The 19,871-nt window shown below is 34.1% G+C and overlaps 1 protein-coding gene across 1 annotated transcript; it reads left to right on the top strand.

The window, feature by feature from the left end:
- Positions 1–7,556: 7,556 nt before the first annotated feature.
- On the top strand, positions 7,557–7,985 carry LOC148584303 (uncharacterized). Its single transcript, XM_088518122.1, has one exon. The coding sequence runs from the start codon at positions 7,557–7,559 to the stop codon at positions 7,983–7,985; it is 429 nt and encodes a 142-aa protein (XP_088374248.1).
- Positions 7,986–19,871: the final 11,886 nt, after the last annotated feature.

Genomic DNA, 19,871 nt, shown 5'->3' with positions numbered 1-19,871 from the left:
CTTAAGGAACACGTCATTTTTATAAATTGAATTGGAGGAAAACTATCCCTTTGTCAAGCCTCTGGCTTTTTTGAGTGTATCAATGCTTTACATCTCCTCTGCGGTAATGTCAATAGTTCTGGTTTACTCGCAAATCTATGATGGGAAGAAGTACAGACGGCATAAGGTAATTAGAGTCGCTTTTTCTTTCACTCTCTCTCCCTCTCTTGGCTAATAGCGTTAAACATACTTCAAACCAGTCTTGCTAGCACAGCTTCTTTACGGTATACTTCTGTATGTTTGCTACTATAGATTTATTATGCACCCTGGATTCTTTCATTTATTCTTGTTATCTGGTGTTCTACTTATTAGTGAATTGTATAAGAGAAATGATTGATGTTAATATTTTGCCTATATTTCTCCCATATCATCTTAAAATCAACGAGAAATGCTTCAATCTAATAAAAATTTCACATTTTGCCCATAGAAGTCTACACGGCAAGATGCCATATTAATTTTTTTGGGAAAAATATAAAAAAGCCCCCCAAACTACCAGCCGTTTTCGATTTAGCCCCCTGATGTTCCAAAAGTGATAAAGTAGCCCCCTAAACTATCAAACTATTGCATTTTGGCCACTCCGTTAGTCAAAACCGTCAGTTTGGACGGAAACTGCAAAACGACGTCGTTTGTTACAAGTAAGTTACTACAATGCCCTTTTGGGAAAAATATAAAAAAGCCCCCCAAACTACTAGCCGTTTTCATTTTAGCCCCTTAATATTCAGAAAGTGATAAAGTAGCCCCCAAACTGCCAAACAATTGCAATTTGGCCACTCCGTTATTCATTACTGTCAAATATGATGAAAAATTTAAAACTACATCGTTTTGGCAATGGTAAGTTACCAAAATGCCATTTTTGGAAAAAAATATCATATTAAAACAAGCAAGCAAAACGGCGCCGTTTTGCTTGAAATTAGGGTTTCCTTACACTTACCAAAATGATGCCACTTTGGTAAGTGTTAGAAATTAAAAGAAAAAACCCTAGACCCCACGCAGGTGATCCACGAAAAAACCACCAACTCCAGTTTATCTCTCTCCCCAAAACCGCCGGCCACCACGTCGTCTATCTCCGACAGCCTGTAAATCTTACCCATAACTCAATCTTTTTATTGTATTTCATGGTATAGCTGTCGGATCGGTGTTGTTTATTTACGAACGTGATTTTTTTGTTTGATTTCTACAATGGGTAAGAATTTTTCGGTGGCGCTTCGTAGCTAGTGGATGGTGTGGCCGGCGGTGATGGATGGTGGTGGCAGGGGCAGTCGTTTTGAGAGAAAAAGAGAGAGGGGCGTTGCGTTTTTTTCACTTGAGGGAGAAGGTTGCCGGAGATAGAACGATGTGGTGGTCGGCGGTTTGGGGGAGAGAGATAAACTGGGGTTGGGGGTTTTTTCTGCGTGGTGTCTAAGGTTTTTTCTTTTTATTCCTAACACTTATCAAAATGGCGCCGTTTTGGTAAGTGTAAGGAAATCCTAATTTCAAGCAAAACGGCGCCGTTTAGCGTGCTTGTTTTAATATGATTTTTTTTTTTCTAAAAGGGCATTTTAGTAACTTACCATTGTCAAAACGACGTAGTTTTGAATTTTTCATCATATTTGACAGTAATGACTAACGGAGTAGCCAAATTGCAACTGTTTGGTAGTTAGGGGGCTACTTTATCACTTTCTGAACATTAGGGGGCTAAAATGAAAACGGCTGGTAGTTTGGAAGGCTTTTTTATATTTTTCTCAAAAGGGCATTGTAGTAACTTACCCATAACAAACGACGTCGTTTTGCAGTTTCCGTCCAAACTGACGGTTTTGACTAACGGAGTGGCCAAAATGCAATAATTTGGTAGTTTGGGGGGTTACTTTATCACTTTTGGAACATTAGGGGGCTAAATCGAAAACGGCTGGTAGTTTGTGGGGCTTTTTTATATTTTTCCCTAATTTTTTTGTGGAGGAAAAAAGACAACAAAAAGAAAATGATGTTGCATCTTGCCACATAGACTTTTATGGGTAAAATATGAAATTTTTATTAGATTTTAGCATATCTCAAAATTAACCAGTAGATTTGTGAATTTACCTGGACTTAAAAAAATCATGTGATAAGGTGGTTAAGGAAATTAGAATAGAAAGTCTTGGTGACATGTTTTGTTATGACTATGTTAAAGAAGTGAAAACAAGAGTGAAAGATCTGATTTTTATGATCTAGAATTTCTTGCAGTGTCATGACGGTAGAATTCCATCCCGAAAGAAGTTAGGGTTTCATTGGTAACTTCCTGACACTTGATAGGTTTGGCAATTGATGTCAGGACGATTTTTTGACGAAGACAGGCTGAGACATTTATGAGTTATATCGTCATGACAAACTTCTGACAGTTATCTAGCGGAAGCAGGTCAAGAGCTTTTGTTCTTCTAGATGCACTACCGCCATGACAACTAGCTAATGGAACCATGCCTCGAGCTTTGTTCTTCTAGATTTGATATTGTTATGACGACTTTGCAATTATGATGTCAAGAAGACCTTTTTTTTTTTTTTTTTTTTAAGAGAAAAAAAAAGGCTATCACATTCTAGGAAAAAACTTTAAAACTTGGTTTGAAATTCATCTTGTAATATTTTTAGCTGAATTATGTGTCACCATTTTATTCTTCTAGTACATCTAAGGTGCATTCATTGATAATAAATGGCATTTGATTATTATTTTTTAAAACCCTCCAACAAATTTTCTTGGTTGGTCAAAGAAAGATAAAGCTATTGCAAGGATAAGAAGCGTCATACATTAATAAAAAATAAAAAAAGGTTGCGATTTATGTTGCTCTACGTGTTCTTGTATAATGTATATTATTCTTATTGAAGAGACAACTTTAGCATTTTCTATTAGAATTTATCTTTTCATGCTCATTGGTTGTAACGGTACCCCTTGCTCGATGTGTTATTGTATATTATTCTTATTGAAGAGACAACTTTTACATTTTCTATTAGAATTTATCTTTTAATGCTCATTGGTTGTAACGTTACCCGTTGATCAACTAGTTGAAAAATCAATTGCATAAATTTAACACAAAATCAAAAGACAAAAAAAAAAAAAAAAAAGAAAAAAAAAAAAAAGAATTCCAAACAAGACTTCCAAACAAGAAAAAGAATTCGAAGGAGAGATGGGTGTTGTGGCTAATAAGGTTATGAAAAGACTTGTTTTAATGATGATGGTGGTGTTGGCCATATTTGTTCAAGTTGTGATCCAAGCAGACAATCTCTCTCTCAATCGTCCGCCCTCTCTCACTCCTTTTCTGCCGTTCCCTCCAGCTATCTCTCTTTCTCCATATAATGATGCTAGATCTAAAGCAAATCGTTCAAATAAACAAAATACTCCCAAGAATAAACCAAATAAATACTCCTAATAAAACAGTTTGTCTTAATTCAAAATTAAAAGAAGCTCATAGAACATGTAAGAAAAAGTGTGGAAAAGAGGCCAGAAAAAGGGTGATAAATTCGGGTAGGAGTGCGAACTTTAGGTTGGAATATAACCGATGTCTCAAAGAACGCTTGGAGAAAAAAATGTAAGAGCCCTAAGATTTTGAAGTAAGTAAAAATTCTTAACCCATTCTCTCTCTCTCTCTCTCTCTCTCTCTCTCTCGCTCTCTATTACTGTTAATTAATTTTTAACTTTATTTTATTTTGCTTAGAAATTTAAGAGTGGTCACAAGATCAATTATTTCATCTACATTCATCACATTACTTTCAAAGCGCACTTTAATGTATGTTTTGTTCATTCATGCATCTTAATAATTTGGAGGGAAGATCTAGATCCCTCTTTCATGGTAGTAGTGATTGGCGTCTTCTCTGTAGGCTCTACCGGTCTCCGTTTTTGGCGGGTTGCTTTAGATTTAGATCTGATCGTTTTCTTCAGCCAATGCGTGTCTTCCGAAAGAATGTCTACGATGCCGTGCTTCTCCACTGCTGCTTGTGGGGGTTGTTGTTTTTGTTTTTTGTTGTTGTTGTTATTTTTATTTTTATTTTATGGTCCTAGCCGTTGGGCTGAGGACATGAATAATGCTTCTGGCTTTCGAGTCGAGAGGGGAATGGTTTGGGTGTGAGTATTTTGCTCATACCTGAGAAATAGCTTCATGTGCTCCCGAAATGAGTTTGCGTTAGCAGATTTGTTATATAATCTGAAGATCGGACTGGGATAGCGGATGTTTGATGTCATAGATTGGTTTTTCATTGTAAGATCTGTTATGTTTTCAATTTTTTGACGTGTAATCTTTTAGCTTCAACTATGATCTTGCAGAACTATGGCCCTGTTTGTCAATGGCCCTGGAACGGTACTGTTCCAGGGCCGGTACTGTAGCATTTTTTTAGGAATAAGTGTTTGATTGGTTTTGGTGAAAATGTTTTGTGGGGAAAAGTAAAAAAATATATTTTATATGGAAAAATGTAAAAAATTTGTTTTGTAGTGATTTTTTCATTTAAATAATAATAATAAAAATGATTGATGTGGTATAAAAAGTAGAGATGTTTGAATTAATTTTGAGGTGAAAAGTTTTTTTTTTTGGGATTGAGGGAGGCCCTGGAACAGTACCGTTCCAGGGCCATTCGCAAACACACCCTATATGTTCTGTGATTGTAAGAGTTTTTATACTCTTGACCACTATTAATGAAATTAGATTGATTTTTCCTAAAAAATAAATAAATAATTTGGAGAGTAGAAACCTACAAAGTTATAGCATATCTAATAATGCCCCCAAAAAGCTCTAAAACTATCACCCCCCCCCCCCCCCCCCCCCCCAAAAAAAAAAAAACTTGGGCCAATACATTTAAGCTAAAAGAGTCACCAAATCCATTAGATCTTCAATTTTAATTCTTTGTTAAATAAGAATCATAATACTGGTATTGTTCGCTGCAAAAAAAAAAAAAAACAACAACAACAACGAATTTGAGACATGAATTAATCCAACAATCTTTACTTTGGGGACCAAAAAGTTTCATGTTTCCCAATCTTCTGATTGTTCCTATTAGATGTCTAGTGTTAGATATACAACATGATTCCATATATATATTAGGTTTATATTCCTTATAGGATATTTCCTTCTAGGATTGATTGTAATCAAATCATCATTTATCTTCACCAACCTCAATTCTCCTATAAATATGAGACATTTGCAATGTAAACATTATTAAGCAATAAGAACAAAATGTAGCACCATCAAGGGTGATGGTTCCATGGCCCAAAAAAATTTTCAAAGTGGTTAAGACATGTACTAGGACGTGGGTTCGAATCTCCGCAAATGAGAATCTCCTCATATGTCTAATTAGTATTAGTTGCCTTGGATTTTCATTGATGACCTAGTGGGGCTAGGTCAAGCGGACTTGAGAGAGCGTTTGTGGTTTCCACCGTTTAGGCCTATTCTGTACGACTCCCAGCAGGTAGGTGTTATTATGGTCACGCCCGGCTAGGATAGTCACAATTAGTCTCCAGCCTATTTTTTTAGAAAAAAAAAACAAAAAACAAAAACAAATTGTAGCCATTTTGAAATAAATTTTATTAAAAACTCATGTGCATCTCACATGCTATTAAAAAAAGAGACACATGTCATTTTTCTATATTAGAATGGAGGAAATTCCTCCAACATAGTTTAAAGGAAAACTCTCTCCAATGTCTCAAGTCAACCAAGAGTTATGGTACAAATCTATAAAAGAACCTTTTTTTTTTTTTTTTTTTTTTTGCTTTGCTCAAAGGTAACGAGTCGCTAATATATACTTAATACCAATGCATAAATCTGTAATTTTCGTGTTTTTGGACAAAAAGTCATCAAAATTAGTATTTTACATCATGTGTAATCCCAAATTAAGGTGTTGGATTATTTATAAATTTTTGGGTGATTACTTTTTCCAAGTTTGACATGATTGCTCCTATTTTCTGATGAAGTAGCCTTTTATTTTTATTTGTATGTTAGTAGTTGATCTAACATAAAATCAAATACAAAATTGAAAATAGTAGTTTTCATGACTTCTATTAAACATGAAATGCTCCTTTAAATATTTTCGATAATATTGGACAGAAAATCCTCTAGAACGATCTACTATAAAAGTTAGAAGCGTTCAAATTAAATATGACACAAAAATTTAGGTGATATGAAAAAAAAAAAAAAAAAAATCCTCTAATACAACAATGAAATTATGTACGTGTCACTTGTGGGGTGATTTGGGTGAAAAACTTTGAATTCCATAAACATAAATAGAGTAATTTATGTTATATTTTACATTGCCCAAATGTAATAGAATTTCTATTATGTATTTTTTTGAACTCACTAATGTTATTTATGCATGCAATATCATGGCCAGGTCCAGGTTGAGGTTGACATACAAATGCTTATTTAGAAACCAGATTATAAAAGCTACAAGGACCTATTTTTAAGTTAAGTGGGAAAGCATTTCAAAAAAAAAAAAAAAGTTAAGTGGGAAAGTTTAAGATTTATTTCAACGTTACACGTTTTACGCAAATTGATCTTGCTTATGTTGTTCAATGTCGTTCTCCAAACTAACCGTTTTAACTTGGTTGAGAATTTACTTACCGAGGATTTCACCCCTTTTTATTTTTCCCTTTTTCAGGATTTGAGATGGATGATATAGGTGGTCGAGATGCATAGGCTTTTGGGGAAAATCATTACATTCACTTATTTATTCAATTATTTTACTTTTGGTACGTTTATGTTGTGTCAAACTATACCATGTATTTGACTTATAAGTTATGTTATAATGCATTTATTATGTGCTAAGCAGAGTGTATTCTTGTTGCCCAAAACCTTATGCAAAGACATTAACTCCATGATGTTTACATTTTGATGGGGTAATAAGGATAATGAGTCAAAGATGGCGTGGATGAGTCGGGAGAAAATGGGATGGACTAAGGAGAAGGGTGGATTGGGCTTCCGTGACCTAGAGAGCTTCAAATTAATTTGGCACTACTAGCAAAACAAGGGTGGAGAATTCATCAAAATCCGAGTTTGCTAGTAGCTAAGATTTTTAAAGAAAAATACTATCCTCATGGCAACTTTTTGGAGACACCTTTGGGCCGGTCACCTTCATACACTTGGAGGAGTATCTGGACGACTCGAAAAGTGCTAAAGAATGGGTTGGTATGGAGGGTGGGCGACGGATGTTCTATTATAAATATATGGGGGAACAAATTGGCGGAGAAGGCGATAACCTACTCCATCCAATCCCCAGCCCGGGTTTTAGGAAAAGAAGCAAAAGTAAATGAGCTCATTGATGGTGATACCAATTGGTGGAACATGAACCTTCTGGCAGATATATTCACGGCTGAGGAAGTGGAAAAAATAGGAAGCTTACCAACATGCCCGAATAAACAACTGGATCATCTTGCATGGGTTGGAAACAAAAATAGGATTTTCTTAGTCCGAAGTGCGTACCATATGGAGTGTGATAGGAAGGAGATGGAGAAGGGTAGTAGTTCATCCATTCCTAGTACGTCTTCTTTCTGAAAGGCCATTTGGGAAATTAAAGTTCCTAGGGCGGTGGCTATGTTCCTGTGGAAGGCCTGCAAGAACATCTTGCCTACGAAGGATAACCTTTTCAAGCGTGGCATTTCCCTAGATCCTCTATGTCCAATCTGTGGCAGGAAGACGGAAATGGTTGGGCATATTCTTTGGAGCTGTCTGGCTTCAAAGGATGTATGGTTGGATAACTCTAAGAGAATTCAGAAAAGCAGAAGTGATGAAAATAGTTTCCTTAATATTTTTGAGAAGTTTTTGGGGAATTGGGAGGCTGAAGAGATCCAATGGTTTGCTTTTGTGGCTCGTCAAGTGTGGTTTAGGAGAAACAAGGTTGTCTTTGGTGATGAGTTTATTACCCCAGCAGCAGTGAACCGAATAGCCATTGAACAGATGGAGTGGTTTCTGTTAGCAAACACTCGTCCAACAAGTGTACTACCACGAAGCCCTGAAGGCTAAGAAACACAGTGAAAGAAACCTCCAAAGGGGTGGATGAAGATCAATTGGGATGCCTCAGTTGATAGCAAGGGGAGGAGAATAGGGGTGGGAGTTGTGGTATGTGATCATGAAGGTGTTTTGGTAGCATCAAAATGCACTACACGTCCTTTCATCTCAGACCCAATTGTGGCGGAAGCCATAGGTGCTTGGTGTGCTATTGACATGGGGCACCAACTGGAGCTCACGCACGTCAAGCTGGAGAGGGATTCTCTTGAGGTTATCCAAGCACTTAGGCACGATGGTAAGTGCTGGACCAATTATGGGCACTTGATAAATGATGCCAAAACACTACTACATGGGAAGCCAAACTAGGACTTTAATCATGTAAAAAGATTAGCCAACATAGCTGCTTAGGCTAGCTCGAATGGCATTATCTATAGAGGACCACATGTGAGTAGATGATATTCCCGTTTATATACGCGATATTGTAAGCGACGAGTAAGCAATTTTTGAGTAATGAAAGAAGCGAATCCATTTTCAAAAAAAAAAAAAAAAATCTTATGCTTGTGTAAATTATTGTTTTCTCATGACATACATTATAATGATTAATTAGTAACCTTAATTTGCTCCTTTAAGACTTTGAAGTTAACGACCAAGCATGAGGTGTTACAACTAATATTAATGTATGGATCGAAACGTTGGAGATTAAACAAATCATAATAGTGAGGAGGAAAAGTAAGTCTAGATTGCCCGACCATATAAAAAATAAGGAAGCTCACTTTTATAGCTTCTTAAAAAGAGTTTAATTAAGAACTAGATTTCATAAATATATTATATATAGTAATAAGTCCTTTTACACACAGTTAAAGTACTTAAATCCCTATTAACCTACTAGAATAGTGAGGGACCTGGATCCTCTCAATTTCCTTTGAAATTGAGAGGATCCAGGTCCCTTATTTTATAAGAGTAGAATTGTCATTTCACTTTTTTTAGACAATTCTACCCTTGTAGAAAGGAGGACCGGCTCCTCTTCATTTCCTTTGAAATTGAGAGGATCCTTCTCCAATAGTGAGGTGGCTACGCGGCTACTCTTGCCAAATCTATGGGGAATTTGTGTAGCCACCCCTGCCAAATTATTGTGTTGCTACATATTGTTTTGGCAAGTTAGTAGGGATTTAAGTACTTCAATTGTATGTGGACAAACTTATTTATTATTGTGTAGAATGCTAACATGACTACTCTGTTTTGGAGTATGTAAAAAGGCCAAATTTAGAGTAAATCCTTAATAAATTTAAACCACTTAGAGAAAGAAGGTCTCGATAAAACTTTCTTCCGATGAGGTTTTTTTTTTTTTTTTTTTTTTTTTTTTTTCACCAGTGGTGCGGCTATTAGGGAATGAGGGATGGTTCTCCCTCCCTCCCTCCTCCTTTGTTCCAAATATGACCGTTAGAGGAACAAATATTCAAAAATATGACCGTTAGGAAAAGATAAACTTTCAAAAATATAAATGTTAGAGAAAGAATAAAGAAATCTTTGATAAATAATATTTAAATAGAATGGTGAAAGTTGATAACTAAAAGGGTAAATATATTATAAATCCCTGAGTTAACACGCCAAAATTGTAAATTCCCTAAGTTTTTTTTTTTTTTTTTGAATTTTTCAAATTTTTACTCCCTCGGTTAATAGAAATGCCAAATAAATCCCCACCGTTAAATTTTCTCAAATTTTTTTAATGCCCGTTAGTCCCAATCAAAACTCACTGTTTTGATTGGAACTAACTTCAGTCCGGTTTTTGATCGGAGACAATGCTGGAAAGCAAAGGAAACACGAGAGTCGAAGACAATGCATTTGCAAGCAGAAGTATAAATTTCACAGTTCGCTAGACACCACCGCATACATAAACTCCATAAGACAATTACAAGTTTCTCCTCTCTACACCTCTCTCTCTCTCTCTCTCTCTCTCTCTCTCTCTCTCCGTGGCTTTGGTTTCTCCGATGGAGAACTGTGAAATTTATACTTTTGCTTGCAAATGCGTTGTCTCCGACTCTCCGGTGTTTCCTTTGCTTTCCGGCATTCTCTTCAGTAAAAAACAGGACTAAAGTTAGTACCAATCAAAACGGTGCGTTTTGTTTGGGACTAACAGGTGTTAAACAAATTTGAGAAAATTTAACGGTGAGAATTTATTTGACATTTCGATTAACCTAGGGAGTAAAAAAAAAAAAAAAAACTTAGGGATTTTACAATTTTTGACACGTTGGCTCAGGGATTTATAATATATTTACCCTAACTAAAATTTCCATATTACTTTTTTCGAACCACTACATTATGTCCAAGGATAACCTACGGCGAAAGTGGAGTAGTGACGAAAGATTTATGCATGTTTTGCTGTACATCTAGGGAAATGGTTGCACATGTTTTATATGACTGCTCAGGATGTATGGGGGGCATGTGGGCGACTGATCCAAAAAAGTTCATGTGTTGGAGTAGGTTTTCTGGACATTTTTTTCGTATTCTTGAGCTCCCGCTGCCAAAAACAAAAAAAGAGGAGAGCTGGCACTCGTTGTAGTTATTGCCTGGAGTATACGGCACAAATGCAACACGGTTGTCCACGGAGGGGTGTTTACGCATCCCAATTCCACTGTAAAAGAATCTGAGGGTTTCTTGCAACAGTTTTGGACATCCATGGAGATGATGGATGATAGTGCTCGTATAGTGACCCAAATAATTAACTAAGTTTAGATAGCTTAATTAGAGGGTTAATTTGGGTTTTGGGTCACTAGGAATAGTTGGGAGAGCATTTTGAAAATTTTAGACTTATTGACCGTACGTATGCATGGGGGACCATGTAGATGTTTGCCTGCAAATGGTACACGGATGTACGTGTGGGGGACCAGCCATACGTATACTGACTTTTAGGTTAACAAATGGTTAATGCACGTAAGTACGATGCAACCTTTGGATCGTTGGGTAAACAGTATTGTATTTACGCTCCAATAGTACCGTACTTACGCTGCTTTTCAGAACAACCTTGCAGCACTCACAGCTTTTTCCACCTATAAATACCCCACTCCTGCACGCCCATTACTCCCCATTTTTGCTCCTAAACTCTCTGAAACCCCTGCGTGAGTGATTTTGTAAGCTTTTGCTATTCTTGGTGAAGGAGGACAAATTCTTGAAGGTTTTGTTTTAATGAGGTTACCTTCTACGCTCAAGTTTTCTCTTTAGTTGTTATATTGTTTTTCTAGACTAGCTTAGTTATTGGTTTAAGCTTTTAGCTAGATTATGCCTTTAATCTTCATTTAAGTTGATTTAGCGTTTCACCTTTGTTGAACAAATTTTCTTAAACATGAAGTCATTATTTTGAGATAGGAAGTCCTATAAATCCTTTGGGTAACTTTAAGACTAGTTTGAGAGGATATGAGGACGTTTGAATCAAATGAGGTTCTACCTGAACCTTCTGGGCAGACGTACGACCATGGTCAGGAGCGTTCCAAGGAATGCCATTTTGGCTAGTCGTTCGGTAGTCTCTATTTCCATGTTCTAGGCTCGTTTTAGTTGGACTTAGGAGTAATGATAGGTTTTTCACAGATTTGGAGAACCTGGATCTTTTGGAGGAATACTCGGAGGGATTATTCAACCCAGGTGAGTTTTAACTCACATAATGCTCACCATTTATTTTCCCATGTCACACGACTATTTTGTGTACCAAAACATGCATATTTACAATTCTCACGATATACACCTTGCTGCACATGAACTCTATCATTTGTAAAAATGTGCTACTTAACAAGATAATGACATTGAGATTTGTAAAAACATGCATGTAAAATACGGACAAGACTAATTGCATCACATGACATGCATGGTACACCGGTACGTGCAGGATAACGGTCATGGGCTTACTATATATGTTAACTTTATGGTCAAATGTGTGTGGGTTATATAGGCCTCCAATGGTTATTTCGTGATTGGTGCAGCCTTAATAGGCAGTCACTACATAACGTATATCATTAGTAGCATGGGCCACCCGTGGTCGGACTCGGTCGGATTGCTAGTATTATGGATGGTAGCGTACAATGGTCAGGGCACTGGCATTGTATTACAGGTCTCTTGGGACAGCGCAAACTCTGCTGAAAATGGGTAATATCTTGGGTAGACCATACTGTTGAACTATCACTGTTACTCATGTTTATAAGTATGTATTATATCTATATTACATCCATGGATATCTGTCATATCTAAACTATTGCATTCTTTACCAAATGGAGTTCATCATTAAATGACATAGGTGTTGTGTGTATTATTACCCACCAAGTCTTTGAAGACTTACCCTTTTATTTTTCCCCCCCTCCATTATGTATAAATTGTGCAGTTTAGCTAGCATAGAGAGAGATACCTATAGAACAAACTTAGGTAATTGCTCAAGACTTGATTAGAGTCGTTTTTAAAGATATGGATCCAGTGTGGCTGAAATCTATGTGTGAATCATGGGATGATGGAGGAACCACATGGGCAGACATGACAAAGATTGATATCGCGTTGGCATTACTCAAGCTTAGGCGTTAATTTTATTATGTTATTACCTGACATTTATATTTTGGGATGTAATATTTTGATGATCAGTCTTTGACCAGCACATTGGATGACCTATTTATATTATGATGTTTTAGTGTTACTCTGGTGATTGTGTGTGTGGAATTTAATTGCTGCTTTATATTCCTATAGTTTAAAGTTTTCCACTATATTCTCTCATCTAGGAAAGATAATGATCCCTGAGTCTTGTCCCGTGAGGGATGTACGCTGGGAGATGACTTATGGAGTCAATTACCAGTTAATTGATTTTCACGAGGCTTTATAGCTTGAAACCATTCCACAACTACCCCAATCCGATGGAAGAACCCACCCTATGGGCATTACAAAGCAAGTTGGGACGTGGCGATAAAGGTGGAACGTAAATGGACGGGTTTTGGAGTGATAGTAAGGGATCACGATAGGATGGTTTGTGCAGCTCTTAGCAAAACCATGGAGGTATGCCCAGACCCAACGACGACGGAAGCCATGGGGGCCTTATGTGCAGTGGAGTTTTGCCATGACCTGGGTCTACAGGACATGAATCATGATACTGGAAGGGGACTCGAAGCTAGTAGTCCAAGCATTAAAGGATAATGGCCCTCCCTGGTGCAAATATGGAGAAGTCATATGTGATATTCATGCAGTGTCCACTGGTTTTCGAAGCTGGACTGTCGAGCATGTTAGTAGGGAAGCAAATCATGCAACTCATGGACTGGCCAAGTTGGCAGTTCAAGGTTTCATTGAAAAAATCTGGATGGAGGAAATCCCCTGTTATATTCAAGACATCGTAATCCTAGAGCAATTGGCTCTTTTTGTTTAAAGTGTTTTTTACGCTCTAGATTTATTGGAATGAAAGAAGACAGATTTTTCCCAAAAAAAAAAAAAAAAAAAAATGTTATAATGTCTTAGGAATATAACCATAAATTTAACTTTAGGGGCACACTGCTTTAAAAATAAAAAAAAAATAAATTGAAGAGCCGAAGTTGTAAAAAAAAAAGAAGTAAAATATTTCTTTAACAAATTTAAAAGTTAACAAATTTTTTTTATTAGTATAGGGGGCTAGAGGGGGCCATGGCCCACACCAACCCCCCTCTAACTCCGTCATTTACTGAACTACGTCTCTTCACATATTCACAGTTTTATCCTTGTTGATCCCGATACAAATTTTACATTGCAATAAGAATTGATTTTTTTCTTCTTCTAAAAGACACTTATTATAAAGTACCAAATAATACATAGTAGAAACTTGTAACCTTAACCATGAGTCATGGCTTCAACTTTCCTTTACCTAAGGAGCTATCATAGTTAGGGGTGCAAAGGCGGGCGGTTAAAAACCGCCCGCTAACCGCTAACCGCTATAACCGCCAACCGCCTAACCGTCTAACCGCATTAACCGCTAACCGCCTAACCGCTATAACCGCCTAGCGGTTAGCGGTTAGCGGTTATTGGGTCTACTAACCGTAACCGCTAACCGCTAACCGCCTTTTTATATAATATATTTTTATAATTATAATTATAAAAATATTTATACAAATAACATAATCACTTGATCATTAATTATAAAAATATATATACAAATAACATAATCACTTGATCATTAAATCACAATTTTTTTAAAAAATAATTAAATCACAATTTGAGTATTAATATATTATCACTATAATTTATATGATTATATCATATGCGATTGATCATTAAATCATTTGATTATATAATAACAAATTATACATATATAATATGACATAACTCATAAGTATACTAATTCATACTAATACAACAATTAAATATCTAGAGACTTATTTCCAATGTATGTTATAAACTTATAAGTCTATATAAGTCTACATATGTATATGAATAATATAAATGTATAATATCAATACTTAATCATATGATTCAATGACAATTCAAATATTTTATTCAAGACTTCAAGTGAATCATATTATTAATGTACAATGATGGTATGATTCGTATAATATCAAATTAAGTAATTGACATTGGATTAAACAATGACCAATGTGTTACTTATAAACACAATTTAAGTATTAATGTATTATCATTATAATTTTAGTAATTTATATATTATCACTATAATTGATATGATTATATCACATGATGACTTGATCATTAAATCATATGATTATATAATAATAAATAATACATATATAATATGACATAACTCATAAGTCATAAGTCTACAAGTTAATCATATGATTCATGTACAATGATAATCACAATTGATTCAATTGAATTAAACAATATATTACTTATAACTACAAGTCTACAATTTAATTAAAGCATTATTAGATACTTTAGGATTTAGGAATTTGAACATTACCATTTACCATTAGATATTAAGTTCAATTCAAAGAAAAAATATTATAAGTAAATATGATAAGAATTTAAATAATTAACTGGTTATGATTTAATATTTAAGGAAATTTTTTTAAAGTATAAGTAAATGTAAATTTTGGGTCAAATATTTTTTATTTTTCAATATGGGCTCTTTTTATAGCAATTGGGCCCAAGAAGATATTAAAAATACAAGAAAAAAAAAATGATGGTAAAAAAAAGCCCAAAAAAATAAGTCCAAAAAGCCCTAAAGAAAGCCCAAAAAGCCCAAAAAAAGCCCAATTTTAAAAAAGCGGTTAGCGGGCGGTTATTTATTTCGCTAACCGCTAACCGTTAACCGCTAGGCGGTTAGCGGTTGCAGTTAGTAAAATCTACTAACCCCTAAGGCGGTTACGGTTAGCGGTTATTGCCACTAACCGCTAACCGTAACCGCTTTTGCACCCCTAATCATAGTTATGTCAAAAGAATGGCTCCTCATTTAAAAAAAAAGAAAAAGAAAAAAATGACGACTCCTTATTATGACATGACCAATAAAATGTTTTGCTATTGATTTTAAATTCTTAAATATCAATTTCATATATAACTTTGACTATTCTATCATGACCTTTCATGGTTTTACAGCATGGTTGTGACTTACATTGCTTATATTAGTCTTATTGAAGAGACAATGTTTGTGTTTCCTATCTCTATTCCTTAAAATTTAAACAGAAAAATCGAAAAATTAGAATTTATCTTTTCACGATCATTTGTTGTAATTTTATCTCTTAATCAACTAGTTAAAAAATAGATTGCATGATTTTAACCAAACCATAAGACAAAAAAATAAAATAAAACTACAAGTAAACCTTCTCTATTTGATCACGTACTTAATTAATTATTGTTCGGATGCTATAAGTTGTTAATGTTTAATGCAAGACTTTTAAACATTGAAACGAAATCAGAGGAGAGATGGGTGCTATGGCTAAAAAGGTTATGAAAAAATTTGTTTTGATCGACGATTGTGGTGGTGTTGAACATCCTTGTTCAAACTATGGTGCAAGCAAATAACCCTTTGTTTTCCTCTTTCTCTCTCAATCAACCCCCTTCTCGCACTCCTTTTCCACATCCCCATCCCATTATCTCCCTCTCTCCACATAATGATGCTATTGGTAGATCTGAGGGAATTATCGTTCAAAGAGACAAAATACTCCCATGGAAAATAAAAATCCTGGTCCCATAAATACTCAGGAGGAAAAAGAAAATATTAATTCAAAATTAGAAGAAGCCAAAAAAGCATGTAAGAAAGAGTGTACGGAAAAGGCCGAAAAGACGAGAAAAGGTTCGAGTAGCTATCCCTCGACCAGGTCAGTATATCAAGAATGTATGAAAGACTGCATAAAGAAAAAAATTGAGGAGGCCTAAGATTTTGAATCCGGTAAAAACTCCTAACCCTTCTCTCTCTCTCTCTCTCTCTCTTTCTATTAATTTTAATTTTAATTCAATTTTGAACTTTATTTTATTTTGCTTGTAAATTATAGATGGTCACATGATCAATTATTAGTAATATCCCGCCTTAAAGTTATTATGGAAGGTGATGCTCTGAAAATAGTTTATGCTTTTCAGACGAAAGACCAATTATGGCAAAGATACAGTACGTTAATTGAAGATGCGTAGATTGTTTTGCAAAGCTTCCAATCTTAGGTTGTGATGCATATAAGAAGAGAAGCAAATATGGCGGTACACCTGTTGGGCACTCCATATACCAACGGAGAAAATTTGGTTGAATGAATATCTTGATTTTATTCATGATGGAAGAATATTCATTTTTGTGTTCTATGATGTAATTCTTAATTTTCCCCTTTCCCATATTGAATATAAAAAAAAGGACCAGATTTTAAATATAAAATCAATAAGAATGGGGTATAATCACTGTCTTTTACACAATTAATACTACATATTATTATTTTTATTTTATTTTTTACTCTCCCAAAGTTTATATAAATTTTAAAATCACTATTAGATTAAAATTTAATAGTAATCAATCACAAATCTAATAATAACTTTATAACCTATATCAACTCTATAAGGATAAAAATATGAATAATGCTTGACAACATCACTTTTCTAGAATTCATAAAAAAAAATAAAAAATAAAAAAGTGATGTGGTATGATAAAAAAATTTTTTTTAACAAAAAGAGTAATATAAAAGTGTAAATGCAAAATTACTTTTTTGCCGTCCCAAATCACTTTTTTTGTATGAATTTTTTTTATAAAAAGTGATGTCCTCCTGCATTATTCTAATTAAAGAGATAATATGTAGCATTACTACTTTTACACTCTATTAGAGAATTGTCATGTACATGCATTGTCATTTCATGCATATAATTGAAGCACCTAAATCTCTATTAACCAGCCAAAATAATGAGACAGTTGCACAACCACTTCTAGCAGACCAATGCGGTGACCGTTAGGCCATTTTTGTCAAGTCTCTTAGTAAAATGGATTCTCTTCATTTAAAGCGGAGATGAGTCGGTTCATTATTTTTATAAAAATAAAATTATTATTTTACTTTTTATAAATAATTTTATACTTTAAATATAATGAATTATTTTTTATATTTTACTTGAAATAGAGAACATCCGATTATTTGAGTGACGGCACACTCTTATAGGAGTTTATGAGATAATGGCTTGGCAATAATGGCGTTCCACGTCTGATCATAATTGTGCATCTCTGTCAAGCACAGTGGACTGTCTGCTAATTAGTTCACATTACACGCGACCGACCTATGAGCACACATATTAAATTTAGCCTTTTCCATGTGTCATGCTTGCACTGCATGCCCTGAATTGACCCATGCTCAACGTGTTTAATTTACCTTTACATTATCAAATACTCTCGGATTTGTCTTTATAAAGTCGACAATTAAAATATTTATAATATAACAACATATGTTGAAATGCTTAATTAAGATCTTAATTAAGTGATGAATTATGACAACACAAGATAATTATAAATATGTTATGTCAACAATATAAAATAAATATAGTAAATAATTATAAACATATATACTAGTACGTTGTTGGGTAAGAAAATTTTTATATAAATTTTTTACAAATTAATATTGCAATAACCTTTACACTATTTATATCGGTTATTAAAATGTAAACGGTTACGTACGTAATAGTCTACATAATACTTATTATATTTACAAATTGACATGCATGTCAGGTTGTTATATCAGTTATTAGCATTATATGATATTTCACATAATGCCAATTACAACCCGTCAGTTGGAGACAATGTGTTATGAAGCAATTAGAGGTTTATAGTTCGAATGTTTTTTTCCCCTTCACTCTCCTAATTGTGTGCGGACATCTCAATTTTATTATTTTTTTAATATATATACTGTATACTTTTCATTGAATATAGGCTTCCATCTGCATTTATATGAGGGTTAAAATAAAAGGTGCAGTAATCCGAGCATTTTGCTTACAAATATATAATTTTTCTATGACTAAAGTTGATTAGTAATACGTTTTAATAAAACAAATCTAATATTTTTGGGGAACGAATTCATAAAATATATATATTTTATAAATAATTTTAAACATTTTGGGACATGAGTCCGCCCCTATTTGTCACTAAAAAAGTATTTGTATGGTGAATCCAAACACGTGTTATTCGTCACAAAAGAAGCATTTTTAGAATATTATTTACATCTATTCTAAGGCTTTGGTCGTTAATGCTTTTTGAAAAGTGTTTTTTTTTTTTTTTTTAATTTATTTTTTATGAAGTATTTTTTGTTTGACATGTTTGCAAAAGGAAAGATGAGGTAAAATTTGAACTAGTGATTTTCGCTTTATGAGGTATGGTCCTTAGCCGATTGAGCTACTCTTTTGAGATATAAAATAATATAAATATAAAAATAATTTTGTGTGTTTTATATTATAAATTATTTGTTAATTTTCTTGTTTTGAAAAAAGAAAACAATAAAAATAATCTTTGTTAAAAGAAAAAAAAAATGTTAATAACTTTTTTGGTACTTTGGTTTTAACGTCTTTATTTTTTTTCCCTAAATTTTAAAACCAGATAAATCTGATATCTCACCTATGGGAAAAGACAAAATCAATACATGCATTCGTTAGTTTTTGTCAATCCTAATTAACGGAATTCCACGTCATCTCCATTAATATCGCGACACTTGTCCTAAAAATTTAAAATATTTTTTTTTAAAAAAAAACTAAACCTAATTTTTTTTTGTTAGGTTTAGTTTTTTTTTTTTTATTATTATTTTATTTTTAATTTTTAGGACACATGACATATTATGGGAGTGACACGTAAAATTCTATTAATTGAGATTGACAAAAACTAACGATGGTATTGATTTTGTCTTTTTTTATATAAATGAAATATCAGATTTATCTGATTTTAAAATTGGTTAAAATCGAAGTATAAAGTTCCCAAGGGATAGCTCAATTGCTAGAAACCACGTCTTATGAAGCGAAGGTCACTAATTCGAATTTTTCTTCCCCTTTTATAGTTTTACGTAGACATGTCCAAAAATTGAAATATAAAAAAAAGTTAATAAAAAAAAAAAAAAAACCCGTAATTAATTTTCAACAGCTATATCATCATTTCCTTTTCCTGGGAGTGCGAGGTAACCTTATATATAACTGTCCATCCATCCTCTTTTCTAGTGAGAGAATTAATTGGGAAAGCAAAAGCTAGAGGAGCAAATAGTGTTTCAATGGGATAGATGCAGAGCTTGATTCGTACAAAAAAAGCAAACAACACGCTTACAAACTACACAGGTACAGCAAAATCATTTGCTCTCTCCTTTTCATGTATCTCTCTCTAGCTCTCTGTGGTTGGGTAGCGTGTAGCTGTAGAAACTAGAAACTAACAAAATCCTACTTCTTCTACTGTTCGGACGCAAAGACAATATGAATGAAAGAACACAACAGAAAACGGAACAGATGCAGAGCATTATGTTGTGCCTCGGA

The sequence above is a fragment of the Corylus avellana genome, chromosome 7, assembly GCF_965113065.1.
Source record: "Corylus avellana chromosome 7, dhCorAvel1.hap1.2, whole genome shotgun sequence".
Taxonomy (NCBI): Eukaryota; Viridiplantae; Streptophyta; class Magnoliopsida; order Fagales; family Betulaceae; genus Corylus; species Corylus avellana.
This window is presented reverse-complemented; position numbering and strand designations above follow the sequence as displayed.